Raw genomic sequence first — 24974 nt, forward strand, 5'->3', positions numbered from 1 at the left:
TTTTAACCTTAATACAAGTTAAAGTCTCCTGATTTCTCTCACAGTTTATCAGTCAACAGTCTGTTCACTGATGTTGTCATTTTTTATTGCAAACCTTTAATTGTGGAATAAAGATGGATAAATCGCAGGTCTCAAACATCACAGAGGGTTCATTCAAACATGTTGATACAAAGCACACCATAGAGAGTTGTGTGTTGAGAATGTAGTTCACATTTGTTTATGCAAATATCCACAACTGACAGACAGAATGTCAACCATTTGATTTTTACAAATACGTAAGTAATAATGAGTGAGTTGTATCTTAGTTTAGGGTTTGTTTGAATAAATGTTAGAGACATGAATGTTGCTGATCATCCAGGATTCTGATTTTTTTATTTTAGGCCTGAAATATCAAAACAAAATGACTCATTTCAAGATTTGGCCATTTTGTCTTTTTCTCAGTGAGTTAATAAAAACACAGTTTAATGCAATAGGCTGTCACAGTCAGTTTATTACAAAGGAGAACAAAAACAGTTGAAATTAATTATGTCTAATAAAGTTGTATGTTGTTGGTGAACTGCAATGTTTTCATAGGAAACCAGGAGGTTAAAAACATATTAGGATAAAGCAAAATAATTAAATCATAACATTACAAACACAACCCAGCTGTTTAAAGTCAAGCAATGAATTATGAAATCATGAATATATATTCATGATTTCATAATTCATTGAATGTATTTTAAGTCACAAGAATTTTGATTAGTTCCTTCATAGTAGAATTCAAAGTCCATATTTTACTATTTATATTATTCATATTCTAAACATCCACATGGGAAAGTGTGTGAAGACCAGTGTTTGATTTTAAAAATCAGTTGTTTTACAAACATCTGTATGTGTTAAGTTAATATCCCAACAAAATAAAGATGAATATTTCTAATGTGCATTTATATTTATAAAATGGGCACTGTGTGGGATCCTTTGGTTACTTACAACTGCAAGTCACAACCTTTTAACTACAGTATTTACTCACCTACATTTTCAAAAACCTGTCACTATTTTAAATTTGTTATTATAAAAGCAGTTGCTATATTTTATGTTTCATTTTAAAAATTTCATTAAATGACAGAATATCCTTCTGTTCTTAAAGTCAAACATAAAAAAATCACGCCATTTGTAAAAATACAAAAAACTATACAAAGTACTTTTACTGTCTTTTCACAGGAATTGTTACCGTGAATTTGTTTTAGTTTGTTAAATTATGTAGTTCAATTATTATTTTAATACAAATCACTGTACATTTCTGTTATTTACACATTCTTCTTTAGGTAACTCTCTGTAAACCTCTATTATTTACCCATATTTATAAATCTCTTCTGAATTAAATGACCTTGGTAGCGATGGGCTCCAACTGTAAAATGATGGCTATGCATTTTATTTTTTCTGGTTCCCATGATGCCAGATTGTCACTGTTTTCTCTTGAATTCGTTTTGTGTATGGTCCACAACCAGGAACTTGAACTTGGGATTTCTTGGCTCTGGATTTCTTGGAAGAGAATAAGAGAATGGATCAGGTCAGAAGAAGATAAAACACAGTCAGAATTATTATGATTATTTAGGTTTTTTGTAGGTGAGGTTTTGTTCTTACTCTTTTACAACCTCTTCTGTATGATTGTAATCTCAGTTCCCCTGCCTGCAGTTAAATGAAGAAGAAAAAGAATAAACTGAACAACAATATATGTAATGACTTCCTCAGGAAACTGTGTAAATACGTCTTCAACCATCTTTAAAAGTACTGTTTCAAGTTTTATTTTTTATTTCATTCAGCTTTTAGTCACATTTAAAATGTTAAAAGCAGATAGATTCAACCTGGAGGATAGATTTAGTCTCTAACCTTCAGAATGAAGAAGCTACTTGACAGATGAACAGTGAAATGTTTCAAGCCCAGTTGTAAAACTGGTTTAATATTTGTTTCATATAAATTTTCAATTAAATTTATCATCTGGAATTTAATGTGTGCAAATATTCAATCGTGTACACCTCATCTAAACTGAGTGAACTCTGAATTCTTGCTAAGTTATTAGTTATATTAGATAAATCCACAAAAGCTCCTTAAATAAGATTTTAAAAGAAAATTTCAACAGCACACACAACAGCCATAAATAAAAATACCCAGGACCCAGTCCATACTACAACACCCCCTTATGAGAATTAATAAAGTCTAAAATCAAAATTACTTTTTAACAAACCTCTATAAGTTTTCCCAGGGGGATGCCATTAGATCGAATGCTCATTTTCCACTTCTTTGACTTCTTCCCTGCACGTTTTTCAAATTCAGGGGGAACATACCAGCGGTTGTTGAACAAAATGCATTTTTCACCTGAAACAGACAGAATCAGATGATACAACTCATTTTCCAGTTAATAGACACAGTCTTTGCATTTTTTTTATCATTGAAATATGATGATTATAATGATAATAATAATGATTTTAAGCCTAATATTTAGTTTTAATAAATCATTTTCAGTGTTTCACCATCTTAGATCAGACCATGATAATAGTATTTCTTTTTCAGTTTTACTTCTCTCTGACCTTTAATCTGTTTGTTTTTGTCCAGTGTCCCTTTCAGGTCTCCACAGGTCACAGGCAGCTGGGACCTGTTGGTATCTGGTCTAACACCTGCCTTTAATCCATGATTCAAGGGAGATGCTAGAAAACAAAACAAACATCTGATTTTTGAGTTTACAGAATGACAGTGAACTCTGTAGCTGTGAAAGTCAGAGTGAAACATAGTAAAGAAGCAAAGTGACTCACAGAACTTCTTCTGAACTGGGTTCAACTGAGATGATGGACCAGGCTGCTCCTCCTTACCATCAACTCTCATGGTCCCACTTCCACATTCTCTTGTTTTTCTGAATGTCTCTTGCTTTTCCACTCTCTCAGGCAATTGTGTGTTAACATGAAAAGACCCTGCAATGAAACGAAGGTCTAAATATCAAATGTCTTGATAATTGTGTGTTTCATTGTAGGCATTTTGCAGGTGATCTACTAAGAAAACATTAGTACAACGTTGTACAAAAACAGTAACCTCTGACCTTTAGCCTGTTTGTCTTTGTCCAGTGTCCCCTTCAGGTCCCCACAGGTCACAGACAGCTGGGACCTGTTGGTATTTGATCTAACACCAGCTTTTACTCCATTATTCAAGGGAGATGCTAGAAAACAAACAAACAAAAAATAAACATCTTCTGATTTGAGAGTTTACAGAATGACAGTGAACTCTGTAGCTGTTAAAGTCAGAGTGAATCATATTATAAGGTGAAGGTAACTTACAGAAAGGTCTTATCTTACATTTCCTCTGAACTGGATTCAACCAAGATGATGGACCAGGCTGCTTCTCACCATCAACGCTCATGGTCCCACTTCCACATTCTCTTTTATTTCTGATTGTATCTTGCTTTTCCACTCTCTCAGGCCATTGTGTGTTAACATGAAAAGACCCTGCAATGAAATAAAGGTCTAAATATCCATTGTGAAACTTCAGGTACACACTGTGGACTAACAAACACGTAAAGAGGTTGTTGTCAGTGAAGGGATGATGAACACGTTTCAGTTTTCTAATCTGCTTGATGTGATGCTTCTCAATCTTCACTTATTGTCATATTTGTCACTGCGTCATTCAATGTTAGTTAAAAATGAATGATATCCAACACTGCTATTTCACAGTGTAAAATCAAATATTGTATTTTTAGAAACCTCATGGCCCTGATTTGCTAAGAGTCTTTATAGCCAGTACCAATTTGTGTGGGCAGTCTTTACAATTGTGTGTTTCCTTTGTAGGCATTTTGCAGGTGATCTACTTAGAAAACATTTGTACAAACATAGTGCAAAGGTATGGACAGTAACCTCTGACCTTTAGCCTGTTTGTCTTTGTCCAGTGTCCCCTTCAGGTCCCCACAAGTCACAGGCAGCTGGGACCTGTTGGTATTTGATCTAACACCTGCCTTTACTCCATTATTCGAGGGAGATGCTAGAAAACAAAACCCCCAAAAAAACATCTTCTGATTTTTGAGTTTACAGAATGACAGTGAACTCTGTAGCTGTGAAAGTCAGAGTGAATCATATTATAAGGTGAAGGTAACTTACAGAAAGGTGTTATCTTACATTTCTTCTTAACTGGGTTCAACCAAGATGATGGACCAGGCTGCTTCTCACCATCAACTCTCATGGTCCCACCTCCCCATTCTCTTGTTTTTCTGAATGTCTCTTGCTTTTTCACTCTCTCAGGCAATTGTGTGTTAACATGAAAAGACCCAGCAAGGAAATAAAGGTCTAAATGTCAAATGTCTTGACAATTGTGCGTTTCATTGAAGGCATTTTACAGGTGATCTATTAAGAAAACATGTGATTGACAACACATGGTGGGACTGGTTGCATTTTAATGAGGATTTTGTGTGTTTCACTGGTGTCTGTCATGGAAAGTTTAAAGAATAACCAGAGTAAACGCAAGAAAAAGTTACATCAAATTAAAGCTGTTAGTGAGAGAGGCTAATAATCACTTTGATGAACTACAGCAAATAAATCCTTATGAAATGAAACCAGCAGCTGTATAAAAGTCCTGTTCGGCCTCATTCAGAGTGTCCTGGGTGTGTGACAGGAAGGAGTGGCTTTTGTTCATAGCCTCCCCAAAGATAACGTCGTACAAAGACATGGACGGTAACACTGAGGAGAGAGGACTTACAGAAAAACAGCCTCTGTAGATGATTTTTAAAGACTGCATGACTGGAAGATTTCAACAGGACTGAACACACAACATGTTTCAAGTAAGGAGCGATCAATGCAGAAAGAACAAAATCATACAATTAGTTAAATCACAATTGTGAGAAGTTCATATGAAATATGACTGTATATTAGCGTTATAATTGTTTGTTGAACAAAATGCATTTTTCACCTGACACAGACAAAGGCAGATGCTACAACTGTCATTTTCCAGTTAATAGACACAATACTTGCATTTATTCTGAACCCAAACAATGGGTTTAAGCCTAATATTTATTTTGAATAGATAATTTTCAGTGTTTCACCATCTTAGATCAGACCACGATAATAGTATTTCTTTTTCTGTCAGTTTTACTTCTCTCTGACCTTTAGCTTGTTTGTCTTTGTCCAGTGTCCCTTTCAGGTCTCCACAGGTCACAGGCAGCTGGGACCTGTTGGTATCTGGTCTAACATCCGCCTTTAATCCATGATTCAAGGGAGATGCTAGAAAACAACAAAACAAACATCAGATTTTTGAGTTTACAGAATGACAGTGAACTCTGTAGCTGTGAAAGTCAGAGTGAAACATAGTAAAGAAGCAAAGTGACTCACAGAACTTCTTCTGAATTGGGTTCAACCAAGATGATGGACCAGGCTGCTCCTCCTTACCATCAACGCTCATGGTCCAACTTCTCCATTCTCTTGTTTTTCTGAATGTCTCTTGCTTTTCCACTCTCTCAGGCAGTTGTGTGTTAAAATGAAACCCTGCAATGAAATAAAGATCTAAATGTCAAATGTCTTTACAATTGTGTGTTTCATTGTAGGCATTTTGCAGGTGATCTACTAAGAAAACATTAGTACAACGTTGTACAAAAACAGTAACCTCTGACCTTTAGCCTGTTTGTCTTTGTCCAGTGTCCCCTTCAGGTCTCCACAGGTCACAGGCAGCTGGGACCTGTTGATATTTGGTCTAACACCCGCCTTTACTCCATGATTCAAGGGAGATGCTAGAAAACAAACAAACAAAAAATAAACGTCTTCTGATTTGAGAGTTTACAGAATGACAGTGAACTCTGTAGCTGTTAAAGTCAGAGTGAATCATATTATAAGGTGAAGGTAACTTACAGAAAGGTCTTATCTTACATTTCCTCTGAACTGGGTTCAACCAAGATGATGGACCAGGCTGCTCCTCACCATCAAATCTCATGGTCCCACTTCCACATTCTCTTTTATTTCTGATTGTCTCTTGCTTTTCCACTCTCTCAGGCCATTGTGTATTAACATGAAAAGACCCTGCAATGAAATAAAGGTCTAAATATCCACTGTGAAACATCAGGTACACACTGTGGACTAACAAACACGTAAAGAGGTTGTTGTCAGTGAAGGGATGATGAACACGTTTCAGTTTTCTAATCTGCTTGATGTGATGCTTCTCTATCTTCATTTATTGTCATATTTGACACTGCATCATTCAATGTTAGTTAAAAAATGAATGATATCCAACACTGCTATTTCACAGTGTAAAATCAAATATTGTATTTTTAGAAACCTCATGGCCCTGATTTACTAAGAGTCTTTATAGCCAGTACCAAATTGTGTGGGCAGTCTTTGCAATTGTGTGTTTCCTTTGTAGGCATTTTGCAGGTGATCTACTAAGAAAACATTTGTGCAAACGTAGTACAAAGGTATGGACTGTAACCTCTGACCTTTATCCTGTTTGTCTTTGTCCAGTGTCCCCTTCAGGTTTTCACAGGTCACAGGTGGCTGGAAGTTGTTATTATTTGGTCTAAAACCTGCATTTGCTCCATTATTCGAGGGAGATGCTAGAAAACAAAACAAACATCTGATTTTTGAGTTTACAGAATGACAGTGAACTCTGTAACTGTGAAAGTCAGAGTGAAACATAGTAAAGAAGCAAAGTGACTCACAGAACTTCCTCTTAACTGGGATCAACTGAGATGATGGAAATAAAGGTCTAAATATCCACTGTGAAACATCAGGTACACACTGTGGACTAACAGACACTTAAAGAGGTTGTTTTCAGTGAAGGGATGATGAACAAGTTTCAGTTTTACAATCTGCTTGATGTGATGCTTCTCTATCTTCTTGATCTTGATTTCCTGAACATAGCAGCTCACCCCACAGCTCCAATATGGGATCATTAGAGACGATACGTTTGTTTTTGTTCTTAATCATTCTAAATATATTAACACAACTGGTAAACACATGTTCAGAACCATTATTTCAGATGCAAAGTCTGTTACTGACCTGTTTCTATGCTGACTACTGCTTTCGTTTCTTCTAGTAGCTCTAAGGGTGTTTTGCATAAGAGATTAAATGATTTTTGCACAAAGTTCCCACTGGAAGTATTAGAACCACAAGGCCAAGTTGTTTTGATTTTGTTCCACACCAAAGAAACCTAAAAACATAATACAATATAATAAATATGATATAATAAAAATTACATATACCGTCTGTGAGATCTTTGTGCAGCTGCTGCAGAGTTGGATATTGGTCCATAATGATCTTCTTAAAGACACATCTCCAGAAAACATGGATGCGCTGTGACTGTTCTTTCTCAATCTGGTCCAAAAGGGCAAGAATGGCTCTCTTAATAATTTCTTTATGCTTCAGAGGACTCACCATCTGCAAACACACAACATTACAGAGAAACTTACGATCATAACTAAGTCAACGATGACCTCAACACATTTCCATTGCACACATTGCTTCTCTTCTGTCTTTGATGATTAGCTTTTTCACTCCATCTTCCAGTTGCTGTTCAGAACAATAAAAAGCTTTTGACAACACCGTGTATACAAAACACTTCTTCTCTGGTGTTACCTTAACCTGAGGCAGCACCTGTACCCTGAGGGTCCATTTATCAGTGTTCATGTTCACGTTATGTTAGAATTACACCAAATTGGATCATCTGTGATGATAACAGTGTGATTTAACTTATGTACTGGAGCCTGCAGTGTTTGATATTTATTTGATAGTTTTCAAAGTCATATAACGTCTAGGCCTGAACCACAAATATGTTAAACACAACATTAGTCACCACACTGCACGTGTTGACTTTCTCTTTCTTTCTTTATTTCTCCTCACAGAGAGATAACTCCTCCTCAAGGTGTATGAGTGTCTTTCACTAGTGTCTGTTTCGTTTACACTGAATCTGATGTTGCCAATGATGGCACACCTAGTTTTTCTGAGCTTCAACCAGAGTCACAGTTCATGGATCAACTGTCTCAGCAAGTGGTAAACAGGTCTTATTGTGACATTTCTAAGAACTGATCAGATTTTAAAGTTGGACACTTTTCGTTCGTGCCAGCGCGCACAAGTGCGCGCATTTCATTTAAATAAGCGACATGAGAAGCGGAGACGGTGACGAGAAGAATCACTACTCCACCCTGTTCCTGCCTCAGTTCCTCACCTTGTATCTGTCCTCCGAGATCAGGTCGTGGTCCCTGAGCTGCCTGAGAAAGATTTGCGGCTTCTCCATGCAGGACATCTCTGTTTTCTTATAGTGGAAAAAACGCAGCAGCTCCTCACTCTCCAGGAAATCCAGCGGATCCTTCTCTGCAGCCATTTAAACTTCTAAAATAAATAAAATAAAAATACAACATGTAAAACCTGAGGTCCCAGGGAGATCACAGCTGCTCCAAACCAACAGAAGTTCAACTAAAACTGCGGCAGGAAACACTTGAACTGACTCTCAGCAGTTTTACAACTTTACCGTGCAGAGATCCCTCAGTTCGTCCTTCAGACACCTTGATGACGACACCTGGAGTTTTTACACCTGAGGGCAGGTAAAGTCTGGAAGAACCGACCACTTTAACTTTGGACTGTTTTAAATCAGCAGAAAAATATACTCAGAGTGAACAACTCTTTTTATACCTCATCCCAGATCCCGTCTTTCTCTTCTTCAGGTGTTAGACTAACAACGTTCCACCTGAAGCACACCTGACGTCACTCAACTACGTACAACATGACCCCCCCACCTCCCCCAGAACACACACAGTATTTTTAACAGCACCTTTGACTCTCGGCTGCTACACAGCTCCCCCTGCTGACAGGTGTAAGTGTCTCCACAAACCTCAGTCCACTGATTCAAAGTCTCCTGAATGGACAGGCCCTTGGTGCACTGGTCTCTCTTGGTCTCCACCCTCAGTTTCTGGCAATATCCCAAGTTCAGCAGTGTCCCTGTCACTGTCACCAGGACTGACAGTCGGAGGGCTGTCCTCGCTCTTTTTATAAACCCCTTACCGATAAGGTGCCAGCCGGTCTCGGTGCAGCACCAACTTCTGACTCCGACCAAGCACCTCTACCTTGAAGACCACCTCCGAGAGCCGTTCCACCCCCTCCTCCGAGCTTCGGGGAGATCCCTTTCTTTCTCACCAGACAATACACCCACACTTTTTACCCCCGGCAGCGAGCGTCATACGCTCATTTCTGTTTGACTCCAGCATCCTTCTGTGCACGTCGGGTCAAATCGTGCACCACCACTAAGAGAGTCTCTCTCTTAGTCCATCCCCAGGCCACCAGGTCGATTGGGGCGCAGAGCTGTTTGCCAAACATCAGAGCAACAGGGGTGCACTGGCTGGACTCCTGCACAACAGTCCGGAAGGACCACAGGGCCAGGAGCAGGTGCTGATCCCAATCTCATTGGTGACAGATGGTCAAGATGTCAAATGGGGGGCCAGGGTGCGGTTGAAACACTCTACCAGCCCGTTGCTCTGTGGGTGAAGTGGGGTTGTCCACATCTTCCTCAACCCCATCCTCTGGCACACCTCGCTAAACAGCCGGCACTCGAAGTTCTTCCCCTGATCACTGTAGAGCTCTGTGAAAACCTAGAACCCCGGAGAACGTCTCATCCCTCAGTTTCTGTGCTGCTATGAGGTAATCCATTGAAACCAGAACATAGCGATTACCAGACTCGGTAACGGCCCTGAGAATGTCCACCCCAACCCTCTCCATCAGGGGCCACGCCCAAGTACTGCTGCAGAGGTCAGAGCACTGGACATAGAACCGTCTGGTAACACAGTGGTTGCGCTCTGCTCGGTTCAGGCTGCAGCTGTAGGAGGCCACCACTCTCTCACCTGTCTCAGCCACCTAAGAGGAGGCGGCTCCAACCCCCACAATGCTAGCATCGGTGTCGAGGATGAAGGGAGTCTGTTCAATGTTGTAATGGACAATTAAAGATCCCCCAGTGGACCCATATATAAGATCACATAAATTCTGTTGGTGGGAACCAAACTAATAATCAACTTTCTAACCGTGTTTTTAATATTGTAGCAGGTGAGAGGCAAGAACACAAGAGACCTGGACGAGCTGCTGGTGCACACCAGAAACTTTGGGGGTGCGCTCGCCATCACCAGGCTGGGCTCCAGCTAAACCCAGCAAAGCACAATCTGCTGGCCAGTGAAACAATGTTCCTGGGGCACATGGTTAGTCCACATGGGGTGTCCACTGACCCAGCAAGGTTGACTGCAGTCCTGCTGGCCAACACCCACCACTGAGGCGCTTCATCAGACTAGCCTCCTGCTACTGGAGGCTTGTCCAGGGCTTTGCCACCATCACCAGCACCCTGCATCAGCTGACGGAGAAGGGCAGCTGGAGATCAGGGAGGGCCAGGACCGGGGCGTCGGCCAAGGTCGCCTTCAGCTGCTGGAATCCAGTGGTGCAGAAACAAGTGTCCATTTTTTCCTTTATGTTTATAGCTTTAACATTTATCAGAATGACTCAAGACTAAGTCACCAGAGATGTGCACAAACAAATATTTAATTTTAAATCTGTGCTACACAAAAATATGGCAATAACAATTCTGTGAGGGATATAAAAGAATTTGTTTACTTAATAAAATGATTTCAAATAAACCAGTTTGTCTACACTGGGTACATTTGGTACAGATAAAAAAGATAAAACTCTTGTGCACCTTAATGGAGCTTATGAGAGTGAACCAGTAAAAAAGTGAGGATTATCCCAAACTAACATGTGAGGTGTTCACCAGGAGAGACAGTATGTGAACATGTCTTTACTGTAGCACAATAAATGATATACAACTTTCAATTTTCATGAAATCATGAGTTTTTTGTCTATTCACTGATGTTGAACACTGTCTTCAATTCTCCATCAAATAATTCCTTCAGTCGACTGCCGCTGGCCAGAAATTCAGCATTACCCTGAAAAAGATCACAGCAGTCACTGTCACTACAGTATTTATTAGAAATGTCCTTTAACTGTTGATGTCTGAGAGTTGTTTCTTACTCGGTTGTATGTAGCACAGTTGGTGAAAATGAGCTGGACGTCAGACACAAACTCTCCAACTGTTTGATATTCTTTCTTCTGGAGTTTGTCGGCTATTTTATCAAACCACATCGGAGTCTGGATAACAGCGGAGTAGTTCTTCACCTGTGGATATGAAGCAGAAAGGAATAAAATGCTGAACTGTTTAGAAAACTTTTTGTTCTGTTCATTCACTTTTGGCCCAAACAGCAGAGGAAGACACTTACATAGAGGTTTGGGTCTGAAGCAAATGTTTGTTCCTCACAGGCATTGTACAGATACAGGAGCAGATAGTGACATTCCTGTAGATGTAGGAGAAGCAGCAGTGAGCGACAAACAGCTGTGAAGATGGACAGACGTACAGACAGAGACACCGTGTGCTCACCAGCATGTGTCGGGATATTTGTTGGGACATAGCTGCTCGTGTTTCCAGCTCCTCACTGTAACGCCACTGTTGAGTAGTTCTGAATATGCAGAATGTGCACATCCACGGTTTGTCATCCCTGCTCACACACACACACACACACACACACACACACACACACACACACACACACACACACACACACACACACACACAAGAATATGGCAGCAACAGTAATATTAACCAAAACAATAAGCTAACAGAAGCGAAAGATGCTATAAAAATGTTCATTAATGCAGCTTTAAAATATAAAAGATCATCATCTGAATTCATAGAACGTACACTATTGTGCGCTGTCGTCCCTGATAACACACACACGAACAAACACAGATACACAATATATGAATATCCACTGTAAAGTATCAGCAGAATTATGACGCCTCTCTATTATTGTGGGTCTATTGGGGATCACATAAAACTATTGATTAGTGCAGCTTAAAATTACACCTGTAAAAACAGAGCATTTTATTCATCACACTAAAGAAAATCTCTTTCATACTCTGTTATGTACTCTATTATATTTGTTAGCTTGCTCATGTTCATAATCAAATCTCACCCCAAAATTTTGTCTTCTACATGTGGCAGGTGACACGTCTGGTGGAAGGAGCGAGGGCAGTGATTACACACCACCAGGTCTGAACCATCATCGCCTTTACAGACACAACACTCATCATCGTTTTTCTGATCCTCCTGTCAGACAAACACACGACAGCAAGTTATTGTACTCACACAACAACTACATGTTGCATCTCTGAGTTGTTCATACAGCACAAAGATCATTGAAGGATGGGGACATACTTTAGCTCAGGATGTTAAACTTACCAACAGTTCCTCATCTAGTTTGCACATTCTGCAGTCACACAGCAGTGAGTGGATCCTCAAGATGTTTTTCTGAAATAGATAAATATATAGTGTTTATCTCTTTGTTTTCTTTGACAAATCCTGTCACTCTCTCTTTATCTATCTGACTACAGTTACAGTGAACTGAGACACAACCTGTCTTCATTTTGTTTTGCTCTCTGCTAATTCTTTAGAGGCACGGCATATTTTACTAAACTGCAACATCAATACCTTTGTTGAACTAACATGTCTTCGTATTGCTTTGCAATACACATTACACACACTGTGAAACCAGCCGTCATCATATTTACCTCTATGAGGACACTGAGTGGTTTTCCTTCCCACTTGATGTCTTTCTTCCAGGAGGCATCAGTCCGACTTAATGCCTTATTAACAAACTCCACAGGGCTCATCCAGCTCGTCTCAGTACGAATACTTTTCCCATAGGCTCCTGGTGGAAGAAGAAGAAGAATCAGAGGGGACCCATGTAAGTAGGTTTAGTTTATTCAGTTTGGAACATAGTAAACATGATATCTGCTGAACAGTAGCATGTTATTATTAACATTATAGATTTTATCTCACATCATGTACAGTACCTGATGCAAATCGGCTTTTGTGTAAAGTCCCAGCTAAAGCTCCACATGTCACTTTGAACACTTTTTTGTTTTGGTCACGGCCTTGTTGCTGCTGCTTCATCTGTTCCTCAGTCTCTTCTTCTTCTCCTGTAATGGACACATGTCAACATTTGTAACTGACATTTAGCTATTTATCAGATGCTAATGCAGAATGCATGCTGGTAACCCTATCAGCAGAGCATGCAGTAGTCTATACAGGATATGACCATTCCTATATGACCATATCCTGTCCCTTAAGACGGAGGAGAGGTGGTTGGTAAAGCTCAGTTGGTCAACAATGACACCCAGGTCTCTGACAGACGTTGTGGGATAATCACTGAAGACCCTGTGCTGATAGTTGATGTTGATGCTGATGTTGTGCTGTAATGATGGTCTAGGTGGAAGGGCTAGAACTACTATCTAGGGGTTGGAGGTTTGTCTTTCTCTCATCAAAGTAGAGATGCCAGAGAGACGTGGAGATACGCAATGTGAAGCCATTCAATGAAAGGGACAAAAAGAGCTGTGTGTTGTCAGCATTGCAATGATAGGAAAAGCCATGTGGGTGAATGAAAACATTTGGATAAAGTATAGATGGGAAAAAGGAGGACCAAGAATTGAGCCATGCGGCACACCGGTGGCTGTGAGAGTTAGAAACTTGCCATGCCTGCTAAGATACCTTGAGGATTCATCCAGATTAGTAAGACTTCAGCCACGCCAGAGCTGTATCAGTGCAAATCTGGTGGTTCATAGTGTCAAAGGCTGCAAATAGATCAAGTAGGATTAGGACAGATTGATTTCTTTAAGTGATGAGCTACTGCTTTGAGATTGAAGGGGTTTTGATTTTTGAACTTTGATTACAAACGTCTAACCAGTCCATCCTTGAGTCCAAGTGAACGGTTGTTTAAAATTGAAAAAAAAGGCATTTCTAAAGTGTTGCTTTCATAAAACGGGGGTGTTCTCAAAAAGGGAAATGTGAATTTTCAACACGTTTTACATGTTCTATTCTATTGGAGACGTAGAATCTATTTTCATTCATATAGTACTGATCATTGATAAAGCTGCTATAGCTGCTGGTTTGGCTCTAATGATAACATTACATGCTGTTAATGATGTTTTAATATTCTATGTAAGGTAACATTTGCAGCTGTAGGAGCTTGGTACAGTGCTCTCATCAGAAATACTTCTAGAGTAACATCAGAGTTTTGCACTAATGCAACAAACCTATAAATGATTGGATGGAATCAGATGAAGACAGGGATTTCTTGGCCTAACAGGAACAAGAAACAAGAAATAGCTCAGGTCAGAAAAAACGTTAATACAACATAGTTAAGAGTAAGAATTTATTTATTTATATAGTTTCTTTGTACCTTTTTGCAGCCTCTCCTGTATTTCCCTGGTTTCAGATGACCTTTCTGCAGTTAAAAATAAAAATAAAATAAATGACTTCATGAGCACAAATGGGAGTGAAGTGATCTGTGTCATAATCCATATGACCTTTTAACAAACCTGTATAAGTTTCAGCAGTGAGAAGCCACAACATTGAATGCTTAACTTCCAGTTCTTTGTGCTCCCCTTTCCTGCACGCTTTTCAAATTCACCAGGAGTAAACCACTGCTTTTGGAACAAAATGCATTTCTTTCCTGCAACAAAATCAGGAATGCATTAATCTCTACTGCTACTTCTTCTGTGATACCCCACTTAAACAGTTTTACATCAAGGCATTGCTTTTCTGTCACTTCCGTCTCTGAGTTTTACTTTGTCCTCCTGACCTTTAGACAGTTTGTCTTTATCAAGTGTCCCCTTCAGGTTTCCACAGGTCACAGGCAGCTTAGACTGAAACTTGATCAAGTCCCAAAAATTGTTTTTTTCTCCCTTCTTACGGGTGGAAGCTGGAAAAAAATTGTACACACACACACACACACTCAAATATGTATATGATATATTACAAAACTCAGAAACTCAGAGTGATAAACTGTTGGACTCTGACCTGGAGTCAACAGAGACGATGGACCAGGCTGCTCCTCATCATTGTTGCTCCTCTGTTTCTCCTCTTTATCTTCATCTTTTGGAAGCTCCTTGTGTTCGTGTTCGTCTGTCTGCTCCTTTTCTGAAGTCTTAAGAATTATAACTTCAAGGTAAAGATAAACTTTTTCTCACATATTGTCTCATACAAACACAAAATGATGCACATTTTTTAAACTTATTAAAAAATTATCAAACACATCCTCACTAACATTAGAGACACCGTGAAATTACCTTGATTATAGTTTTCTCTTTGAGGACACTGACTGGCTCTCCTTCCTGTTTTATCTTCATCTTGAGGAAGACGTCTGTCTGACACGACGCCTCCTTCACAAACTCATCAAAGATGACGAAGTCATGGCCATATTCTTGCTTCTGTTCAGTCTGTGTCTCAGTCTCTTCTCCATTTGTAACAGACACATGTCAGGATTAACATACTGTTGTCTCACCTTTATTGTATAATAACTATTTGAATTAATGTTTCTTGTTGGCATAAATGCACTTTGACACTACCCATGAAGGTGAACATTTTATTTTGATATTATAATATTAACTTTGCATTATAAAGTACTATTCAAACAAAGTACAAAGTTCTGTATAATATTATAAGTTTAATGAGTCACGATTAGCGTATGAATTCTTGATTTATGACCACATACCTGAAGAATGTTATGTGAGGTTATAGTCACCCTGATCATTCACCTATAGACTCATCTTTAAGTTCAGGTGGATGTTTATGCCAAAGTTGAAGAAATTCCCTCGAGGCTTTTTTGAGCGGTTAGGATAATGTTTGGATGGAGAGATCATGACTTTTATGACACCCGGACTCTTAAATATTATTCTGCTACATATAATACTGTACTCATTAAGAATAGTTTATTATAGGCTACTACACTATGCTTATACTTTTCTATACTTTATTATATACCCTGATAAACAATATAGCATGTAGTTCTGTTACTAATGCATGGAGATGCAACAGCAGGGAATTGAAAATTCACTTACTTTTTCTTGCAACTGGCTAAAAAATCTACAGTATGTTATTTCTGTATGTATTTTACTGTGTATGTATTAATATAAAATAACATGAATTTACAGAGTGATGATAAACTCTGTAGCAGTGAAAGTCAGAGTAATAAAAGTATGTTCTTGGACTTTTTCCTCTGACCTGGAGTCAACAGAGATGACGGACCAGGCTGCTCCTCATCATTGTTGCTCCTCTGTTTCTCCTCTTTATCTTCATCTTTTGGAAGCTCCTTGTGTTTGTGTTCCTCTGTCTGCTCCTTTTCTGAAGTCTTAAGAATTATAACTTCAAGGTAAAGACCAACTCTTTCTCACATATTGTCTCATACAAACACAAAATGATGCACATTTAATAACTGAACACATCCTCAGTCAACTGTTATAACAGAGACACCGTGATCATAGTTTCCTCTGTGAGGACTGGTTCTCCTTTCTTTGTTATATTTACCTTCATGGCAATGTATCTTTCTAAGGATGCCTCCCTCACAAACTCATACTCCTGAGCCTTTTCTTCTTGATCTGTAACAGACAAATGTTGTCAGTAGGGTTAACATACTCTCGTTGCTGATGTACGATAAATACCTAAAGTAATGTTTGTCGGCATAAATGCAGCTCAACACACTTCACCTGTATCATCTGTGGAACTTTCTTTGTTGTTTGATAGAACCTGATCTTCTTGGTCTTCACTTCCACCTCCATCTTCTTCTCCATCAGGCACTAAATTAAAATTACCACCTCACGGTTATTTGATTCAACCAACCACTTAAGTTGCACTTTACATCTGGAGCAGTTTAGTAAAATTTACTAAATGTATTTTGCTCAAAGCTATTGCTACGTTAACGTGTATAATTCATTTAATAATTTTCAGTTAGATCATGAAGTCTTCACTTAGAGACTACTTTTACAGAGGTCTACAGATAATGACAATCAACTGGAGCTGAGAATCTGTGTATGCACTAATAGAACAAACCTGTGTTTGTCTGGTCAGATGGAAACAGGAACTTCTTGGCCTAACAGGAAATAAAAGGAGGATGATTCAGATCAGAAGAAGAAAAGTTAGAGTCTGAATTTCTGCATTTTCACCACTTCTTTGTACCTTTTCACAGCCTCTTTTGTATTTTACTGGTTTCAGATGACCGTCCTGCGTTTAGAAAAAAATGATTAGGAATGATTACCTCAGCAAACAGAGGGTGATGTGATCTGTGTCACAATTCAAATTACATTTCAACCAACCTGTATTAGTTCTCCTAGAGGGGTTCCTTTACATCGAATGCTCCGCTTCCAGCTTTTAAAGCTTACCTTCTTTGAAAACGTTTTAAATTCATGAGGAGTAAACCATCGTTGGAACAAAATGCATTTCTCCCCTGACACAGAATAAGGAATGTATTAATCTCCAAATCCTCAAATGAATCGTCTTTTTACATCAGGTACAGTTTAGTATTTGTGTTTCATTCTCTGAGTTTTACTTTGTCCCTCTGACCTTTATCCAGTCTGTCTTTGTACAGTGTCCCCTCCAGGTCTCCACAGGTCACAGGCAGCTGGGACGACATCCAAACATCCTTCTTCTGTCCTTTATTTAAAAAAGAAGCTGGAAACAAACACATGTTCAGATTAAAGTCAGAAACTCAAAATTAAATTTAAATTCACTCTGTAAACTGAATTTACAGGGTGATGATAAACTCTGTAGCAGTGAAACATATGTTTCCGGACTTCTTCTGACCTGGGCTCAGCTGAGATGATGAACCAGGCCTCTCCTCATCACTGTTTCTCCTACTTCTCTGTTTCTTCTTCTTCTTCTTTCCTGAGTTCTCCTCTTCAGCTTCAATATCTGAAAGCTCTTTCCGTTTCCTCCGTTCCTTTTCCACCGTTTCAGGCAACTGTGACCCTGCAATTAACCCTTATACCTGTCAGATTGATTGAGCTTTCTCATGTATAGAGGTGTTTTGGCATTTAACCTCTGCACACGACCACATTGAATAGATGAAAATAAAACACTCAGTGTGAACCATGAAGAATAACACACTTCTTTGCTTTAAGAAACTCTTTTGTTTCTCTGTTTTGTTATATGTTGGCTCATTATCCATCTGCAACATGAAGCTGCACCAGTGATCCGATTTCATTGGCAGCCATACATGCCCATGCCATAACACTGCCTCTACCATGTTTGACAGACTAGCCTTTGTCAGTTCCTCTCCATCCTACTCAGTTTGCGTAATAAAGCACCAAATCACAACCGATTTATCACAAGGCACTTGAGAAACAACAATCCCCCTTCAGCAAGTGACAGTGGAGAGGAAAACTCCCTTTATTTGAAGAAACCTCCAGCAGAAACAAGCTGGAGCTTGGGTTGAGTGGCTCCTCTATATCTGTATATACTCACCTGGCCACACAACTGCTGCTTGGGTCTCACCAAAAACAGTACCGTCAGCATAGCAAGCAGCACCACAGCCCTCAACTCACTGATGATACCTATAAATAATCAGTCATACCATCTGTGAGATCTTTGTGCAGCCGCTGCAGAGTTGGGTATTGGTCCATAATGATCTCCTTAAAGACACATCTCCAGAAAACATGGATGCGCTGTGATAGTTCTCTCTCAATCTGGTCCAAAATGTCATAAATGTCTGTCTTAATATTTTCATTCTCCAGGCGACTCACCATCTGTAAACACACAAAATTAAAGAGAAAATTAGAATTATATTAAATTCAATAATGAAGGTATTGATTTTTCTAATTTGTCATATCGCCTCACTTCAGATGTATCTTAATACAGTACATCCACTTGCAGATCTGATATTTGGGTGAGAATGTGGATTCACTGAGTGGATTTAACATCTCATCAAACCTTGGATTAAGGGGGGCTGTGTCTGAACACTGGTTACTCTCTGAAATTGACAATCCAGTATACTGTACATGCATCTACAACTGACACACTGCATTTGAACTTCTCTCTCCAGCACTCTCCTTTCACCTTTTACACAACTATTTCTGCAGAAATAGTCCTCGTCTTACATGGCTCAGAGGATGGCCTCTGTGTTTTGGTGCTCTTTACTGTGTCTTACTTTGTGCTTTAATTCAGTTTGACACAGTTCTGGTGGCTCCTACTACAGGACAGAGTTCATGATCATCAGAACTACTGTACTACCCCTGTAGTTACCCCCTGATTTCTGATTTTCCTGGTTTCTACTGATGAACGGACCATCAGCACTGGCTCCCTCAAGGCTGCGTCTGTTATTCTCCCTGAATACCAACAGCTGCACATCTGGACACAAGTCTGTCTCCTCATGAAGTTCACAGATGACACCACCCTCAACACCCACTCTCCTACCTGAAGCTGCCATATTTTTTCTACCTCCTTCTACCTCCACACTCACTTCTCAGTACATAACTATTCATATTCCTCATTTAATTTATTCTATCTTGTTGTGAGGGTTGTTACCTTACATCAGACACGACAACACTAAGACTGATTAAAACAAGTTATTTTAGGAGACTTGTGTGGAGAAAGAGTTAGAACAGAAACCAAACATGGATCAGGAAGCAGGACTGATGAGGCTGCTCTATGTTACTGTAACATTGAAGCCTATTAGATTGAATACGGCTCATCTTTTTCTACAGTTGTGCAGAGGAGAGAAGCTCCACAGAGACACTGTACACTCCATGTGTTCCTCTTTGGCACGCAGCAGCCTTCGTTAAGCTTATTTTATTTTATTTTATCTGATCGCTGCTTCCTCATCGTGCGTTTTGCGCTCGAACGATCGCGCCTTTCAAACCACCAGGATGTGGTTGAAACCACTACTTCACCACATTTCTGCCTCAGTAACTCACCTTGTATCTGTCTTCGGGGATCAGATCGTGGTCCCTGAGCTGGTTGAGAAAGATTTGCGGCTTCTCCATGCAGGACATCTCTGTTTTATTACGCCGAAAAAAGCGCAGCAGCTCCTCGGACTCTCGGAAATCCAGCGGATCCATCAGAGCAGCCACAAAGAAAACGATGATCCAAACGCGTAGTGTAGATTAAACCAAAACTGTGGTACAAAAAACTATTTCATCTGTTTGAACAGCAGCTGTGCACAATAACACAACACATGAGCTCCAGATATTATAATATATTATATTATAAATAAGTGTTGTCTCATCAGATCTTCTGCTGTGCATCAGACGCTGAAATTGCTTTGAAGTTGAAGAGAAACGGATCCTCCCATCTCTACTTGATGTTTCCAGTCAGGTAACAGAGATACCCCTATCGGTGGAGAGTTGTAGAGACTTTCATTCTGTCACAACCTCTTACAATCCTTTCCTGACTGAAGATAGAGAATCAATAACCTTCACGTCATGTGACCAAATTATAGCATCTGTTCTAAAATTTGCAGCTTCATATCCCACAGAGGATTGAACAATTGACTACACACTAAATTAGATCTAAGAAAGAGATGCAGAAGGTTTAAGGGGCCAGTACTGCCACATGGCAAGACTGCACAGCTTTTAAATCTTTTTTTACACAATTAATTAATACCCAGTCTGCAGCTGATGAGAGTGAAGGAGTTAAAAAGTGAGGATCATCCCAAACTAACATGTCAGGTGTTCACCAGGAGAGACAGTATGTGAACATGTGTTTACTGTTAACACAGTTAATGAAATACCACTTTCATAGACTTGATCCTGTTTTTTTAACCTTAATACAAGTTAAAGTCTCCTGATTTCTCTCCCAGTTTATCAGTCAACAGTCTGTTCACTGATGTTGTCATTTTGTTTTGCAAACCTTTAATTGTGGAATAAAGATGGATAAATCGCAGGTCTCAAACATCACAGAGGGTTCATTCAAACATGGTGATACAAAGCACACCATAGAGAGTTGTGTGTAGAGCATGTAGTTCACATTTGTTTATGCAAATATCCACCACTGACAGACACAATGTCAACCATTTGATTTTTACAAATACGTAAGAAATAATAAGTGAGTTGTATCTTAGTTTAGGGTTTGTTTTAGTTTGTTAAATTATGTAGTTCAATTGTTATTTTAATACAAATTACTGTACATTTCTGTTATTTACACATACACACAGGTAACTCTATGTAAACGTCTATTATATTTCTATATTTCTAAATCTCTTCTGAATTAAATGACCTTTATAGTGATGGGCTCCAACTGTAAAATGATGGCTATGCATTTTATTTTTTCTGGTTCCCATGATGCTAGATTGTCACTGTTTTCTCTTGAATTCGTTTTGTGTATGGTCCACAACCAGGAACTTGAACTTGGGATTTCTTGGCTCGGGATTTCTTGAAGGAGAATAAGAGAATGGATCAGGACAGAAGAAGATAAAACACAATCAGGATTATTATGATTATTTAGGTTTTTTGTAGGTAAGTTTTTGTTCTTACTCTTTTACAACCTCTTCTGTATGATTGTAATCTCAGTTCCCCTGCCTGCAGTTAAATGAAGAAGAAAAAGAATGAACCGAACAACAATAAATGTAATGACTTCCTCAGGAAACTGTGTAAATACGTCTTCAACCATCTTATAAAGTACTGTTTCAAGTTTTTTTTTTTTTTTTAATTCAGCTTTTAGTCACATTTAAAATGTTAAAAGCAGATAGATTCAACCTGGAGGATAAATTTAGTCTGTAACTTTTAGACTGAAGAATCTAATTGATGAACAGTGAAATGTTTCAAGTCCAGTTGTAAAACTGGTTTAATATTTGTTTCATATAATTTTTCATTTAAATTTATCATCTAGAATTTAATGTGTGCAAATGTTGCACATCTAAACTGAGTGAACTCTGAATTCTTGCTAAGTTATTAATTATATTAGATAAATGCATAAAAGCTGCTTAAATAAGATTTTAAAAGAAAATTTCAGGTTAACACAACAGCCATAAATAAAAATACCCAGGACCCAGTCCATACTACAACACCCCTTATGAGAATCAATATAGTCTAAAATCAAAATTACTTTTCAACTAACCTCTATGAGTTTTCCCAGGGGGATGCCATTAGATCGAATGCTCATCTTCCAGTTCTTGGACTTGCTCCCTGCACGTTTCTCAAATTCAGGGGGAACAAACCAGCGGTTGTTGAACAAAATGCACTTTTCCCCTGAAACAGACAGAATCAGATGCTACAACTCATTTTCCAGTTAATAGACACAGTCTTTGCATTTATTTTATCATTGAAATATGATGATTATAATGATAATAATGATGATTTTAAGCCTAATATTTAGTTTGAATAAATCCTTTTCAGTGTTTTACCATCTTAGATCAGACCATGATAATAGTATTTCTTTTTCTGTCAGTTTAACTTCTCTCTGACCTTTAGCTTGTTTGTCTTTGTCCAGTGTCCCTTTCAGGTCTCCACAGGTCACAGGCAGCTGGGACCTGTTGGTATCTGGTCTAACACCTGCCTTTAATCCATGATTCAAGGGAGATGCTAGAAAACAAAACAAACATCTGATTTTTGAGTTTACAGAATGACAGTGAACTCTGTAGCTGTGAAAGTCAGAGTGAAACATAGTAAAGAAGCAAAGTGACTCACAGAACTTCCTCTTAACTGGGATCAACTGAGATGATGGACCAGGCTGCTCCTCACCATCAACGCTCATGGTCCCACTTCCACATTCTCTTTTAATTCTGATTGTCTCTTGCTTTTCCACTCTCTCAGGCCATTGTGTGTTAACATGAAAAGACCCTGCAATGAAATAAAGGTCTAAATATCCACTGTGAAACATCAGGTACACACTGTGGACTAACAGACACGTAAAGAGGTTGTTGTCAGTGAAGGGATGATGAACACGTTTCAGTTTTCTAATCTGCTTGATGTGATGCTTCTCTATCTTCTTGATCTTGATTTCCTCCCCATAATAACGTAGCAGCTCACCCCACAGCTCCAATATGGGATCATTAGGGACGATATGTTTGTTCTTTTTCTTAATCATTCTAAATATATTAACACAACTGGTAAACACATGTTCAGAACCATTATTTCAGATGCAAAGTCTGTTACTGACCTGTTTCTATGCTGACTACTGCTTTCGTTTCTTCTAGTAGCTCTAAGGGTGTTTTGCATAAGAGATTAAATGATTTTTGCACAAAGTTCCCACTGGAAGTATTAGAACCACAAGGCCAAGTTGTTTTGATTTTGTTCCACACCAAAGAAACCTAAAAACATAATACAATATAATAAATATGATATAATAAAAATTACATATACCGTCTGTGAGATCTTTGTGCAGCTGCTGCAGAGTTGGATATTGGTCCATAATGATCTTCTTAAAGACACATCTCCAGAAAACATGGATGCGCTGTGACTGTTCTTTCTCAATCTGGTCCAAAAGGGCAAGAATGGCTCTCTTAATAATTTCTTTATGCTTCAGAGGACTCACCATCTGCAAACACACAACATTACAGAGAAACTTATGATCATAACTAAGTCAACGATGACCTCAACACATTTCCATTGCACACATTGCTTCTCTTCTGTCTTTGATGATTAGCTTTTTCACTCCATCTTCCAGTTGCTGTTCAGAACAATAAATAGCTTTTGACAACACCGTGTATACAAAACACTTCTTCTCTGGCGTTACCTTAACCTGAGGCAGCACCTGTAATCCATTTATCAGCGTTCATGTTCACGTTATGTTAGAATTACACCAAATTGGATCATCTGTGATGATAACAGTGTGATTTAACTTGTGTACTGGAGCCTGCAGTGTTTGATATTTATTTGATAGTTTTCAAAGTCATATAACGTCTAGGCCTGAACCACAAATATGTTAAACACAACATTAGTCACCACACTGCACGTGTTGACTTTCTCTTTCTTTCTTTATTTCTCCTCACAGAGAGATAACTCCTCCTCAAGGTGTATGAGTGTCTTTCACTAGTGTCTGTTTCGTTTACACTGAATCTGATGTTGCCAATGATGGCACACCTAGTTTTTCTGAGCTTCAACCAGAGTCACAGTTCATGGATCAACTGTCTCAGCAAGTGGTAAACAGGTCTTATTGTGACATTTCTAAACACTGATCAGTTTTTAAAGTTGGACACTTGATACGTGCCAGCGCGCACAAGTGCGCGCATTTCATTTAAATAAGCGACATGAGAAGCGGAGACGGTGACGAGAGGAATCACTACTCCACCCTGTTCCTGCCTCAGTTCCTCACCTTGTATCTGTCCTCTGAGATCAGGTCGTGGTCCCTGAGCTGGCTCAGAAAGATTTGCGGCTTCTCCATGCAGGACATCTCTGTTTTCTTATAGTGGAAAAAACGCAGCAGCTCCTCACTCTCCAGGAAATCCAGCGGATCCTTCTCTGCAGCCATTTAAACTTCTAAAATAAATAAAATAAAAATAGAACATGTAAAACCTGAGGTCCCAGGGAGATCACAGCTGCTCCAAACCAACAGAAGTTCAACTAAAACTGCAGCAGGAAACACTTGAACTGACTCTCAGCAGTTTTACAACTTTACCGTGCAGAGATCCCTCAGTTCGTCCTTCAGACACCTTGATGACGACACCTGGAGTTTTTACACCTGAGGGCAGGTAAACTCTGGAAGAACCGACCACTTTAACTTTGGACTGTTTTAAATCAGCAGAAAAATATACTCAGAGTGAACAACTCTTTTTATACCTCATCCCAGATCCCGTCTTTCTCTTCTTCAGGTGTTAGACTAACAACGCTCCACCTGAAGCACACCTGACGTCACTCAACTACGTACAACATGACCCTCGACCCCTCCCCACCCAGAACATGTTCCTTCAACATAGTAACAGCTGATAAACAGCAACTGATAAAACAACAGCACTAATTTTTTAACAGCACCTTTGACTCTCGGCTGCTACACAGCTCCCCCTGCTGACAGGTGTAAGTGTCTCCACAAACCTCAGTCCATGATTCAAAGTCTCCTGAATGGACAGGCCCTTGGTGCACTGGTCTCTCCTGGTCTCCACCCTCAGTTTCTGACAATATCCCAAATTCAGCAGTGTCCCTGTCACTGTCACCAGGGCTGACAGTCGGAGGGCTGTCCTTGCTCTTTTT

General features: G+C 39.2%; 1 protein-coding gene across 1 annotated transcript; it reads right to left on the reverse strand.

Moving 5' to 3' along the window:
• LOC113159711 (nuclear body protein SP140-like) lies at window positions 1-24637 on the reverse strand. Its single transcript, XM_026356568.1, has 27 exons — window positions 24567-24637; window positions 24406-24485; window positions 24103-24266; window positions 23151-23325; window positions 17659-17823; window positions 17419-17526; window positions 17172-17302; window positions 17035-17079; window positions 16909-16948; window positions 16566-16655; window positions 16387-16457; window positions 16084-16210; window positions 15150-15316; window positions 14881-15007; window positions 14663-14782; window positions 14400-14533; window positions 14261-14305; window positions 14115-14160; window positions 12876-13001; window positions 12591-12730; window positions 12262-12330; window positions 11996-12129; window positions 11401-11518; window positions 11243-11317; window positions 10998-11141; window positions 10838-10912; window positions 1-72 (listed from the first exon to the last, which is right to left on the reverse strand). Exons 3-27 carry the CDS (start codon window positions 24256-24258, stop codon window positions 49-51), a joined length of 2652 nt encoding a protein of 883 aa, XP_026212353.1. The 5' UTR covers window positions 24259-24266; window positions 24406-24485; window positions 24567-24637; the 3' UTR covers window positions 1-48.
• Between the last annotated feature and the right edge of the window lie 337 nt (window positions 24638-24974).

This window comes from Anabas testudineus, chromosome 8, assembly GCF_900324465.2.
Source record: "Anabas testudineus chromosome 8, fAnaTes1.2, whole genome shotgun sequence".
Taxonomy (NCBI): domain Eukaryota; kingdom Metazoa; phylum Chordata; class Actinopteri; order Anabantiformes; family Anabantidae; genus Anabas; species Anabas testudineus.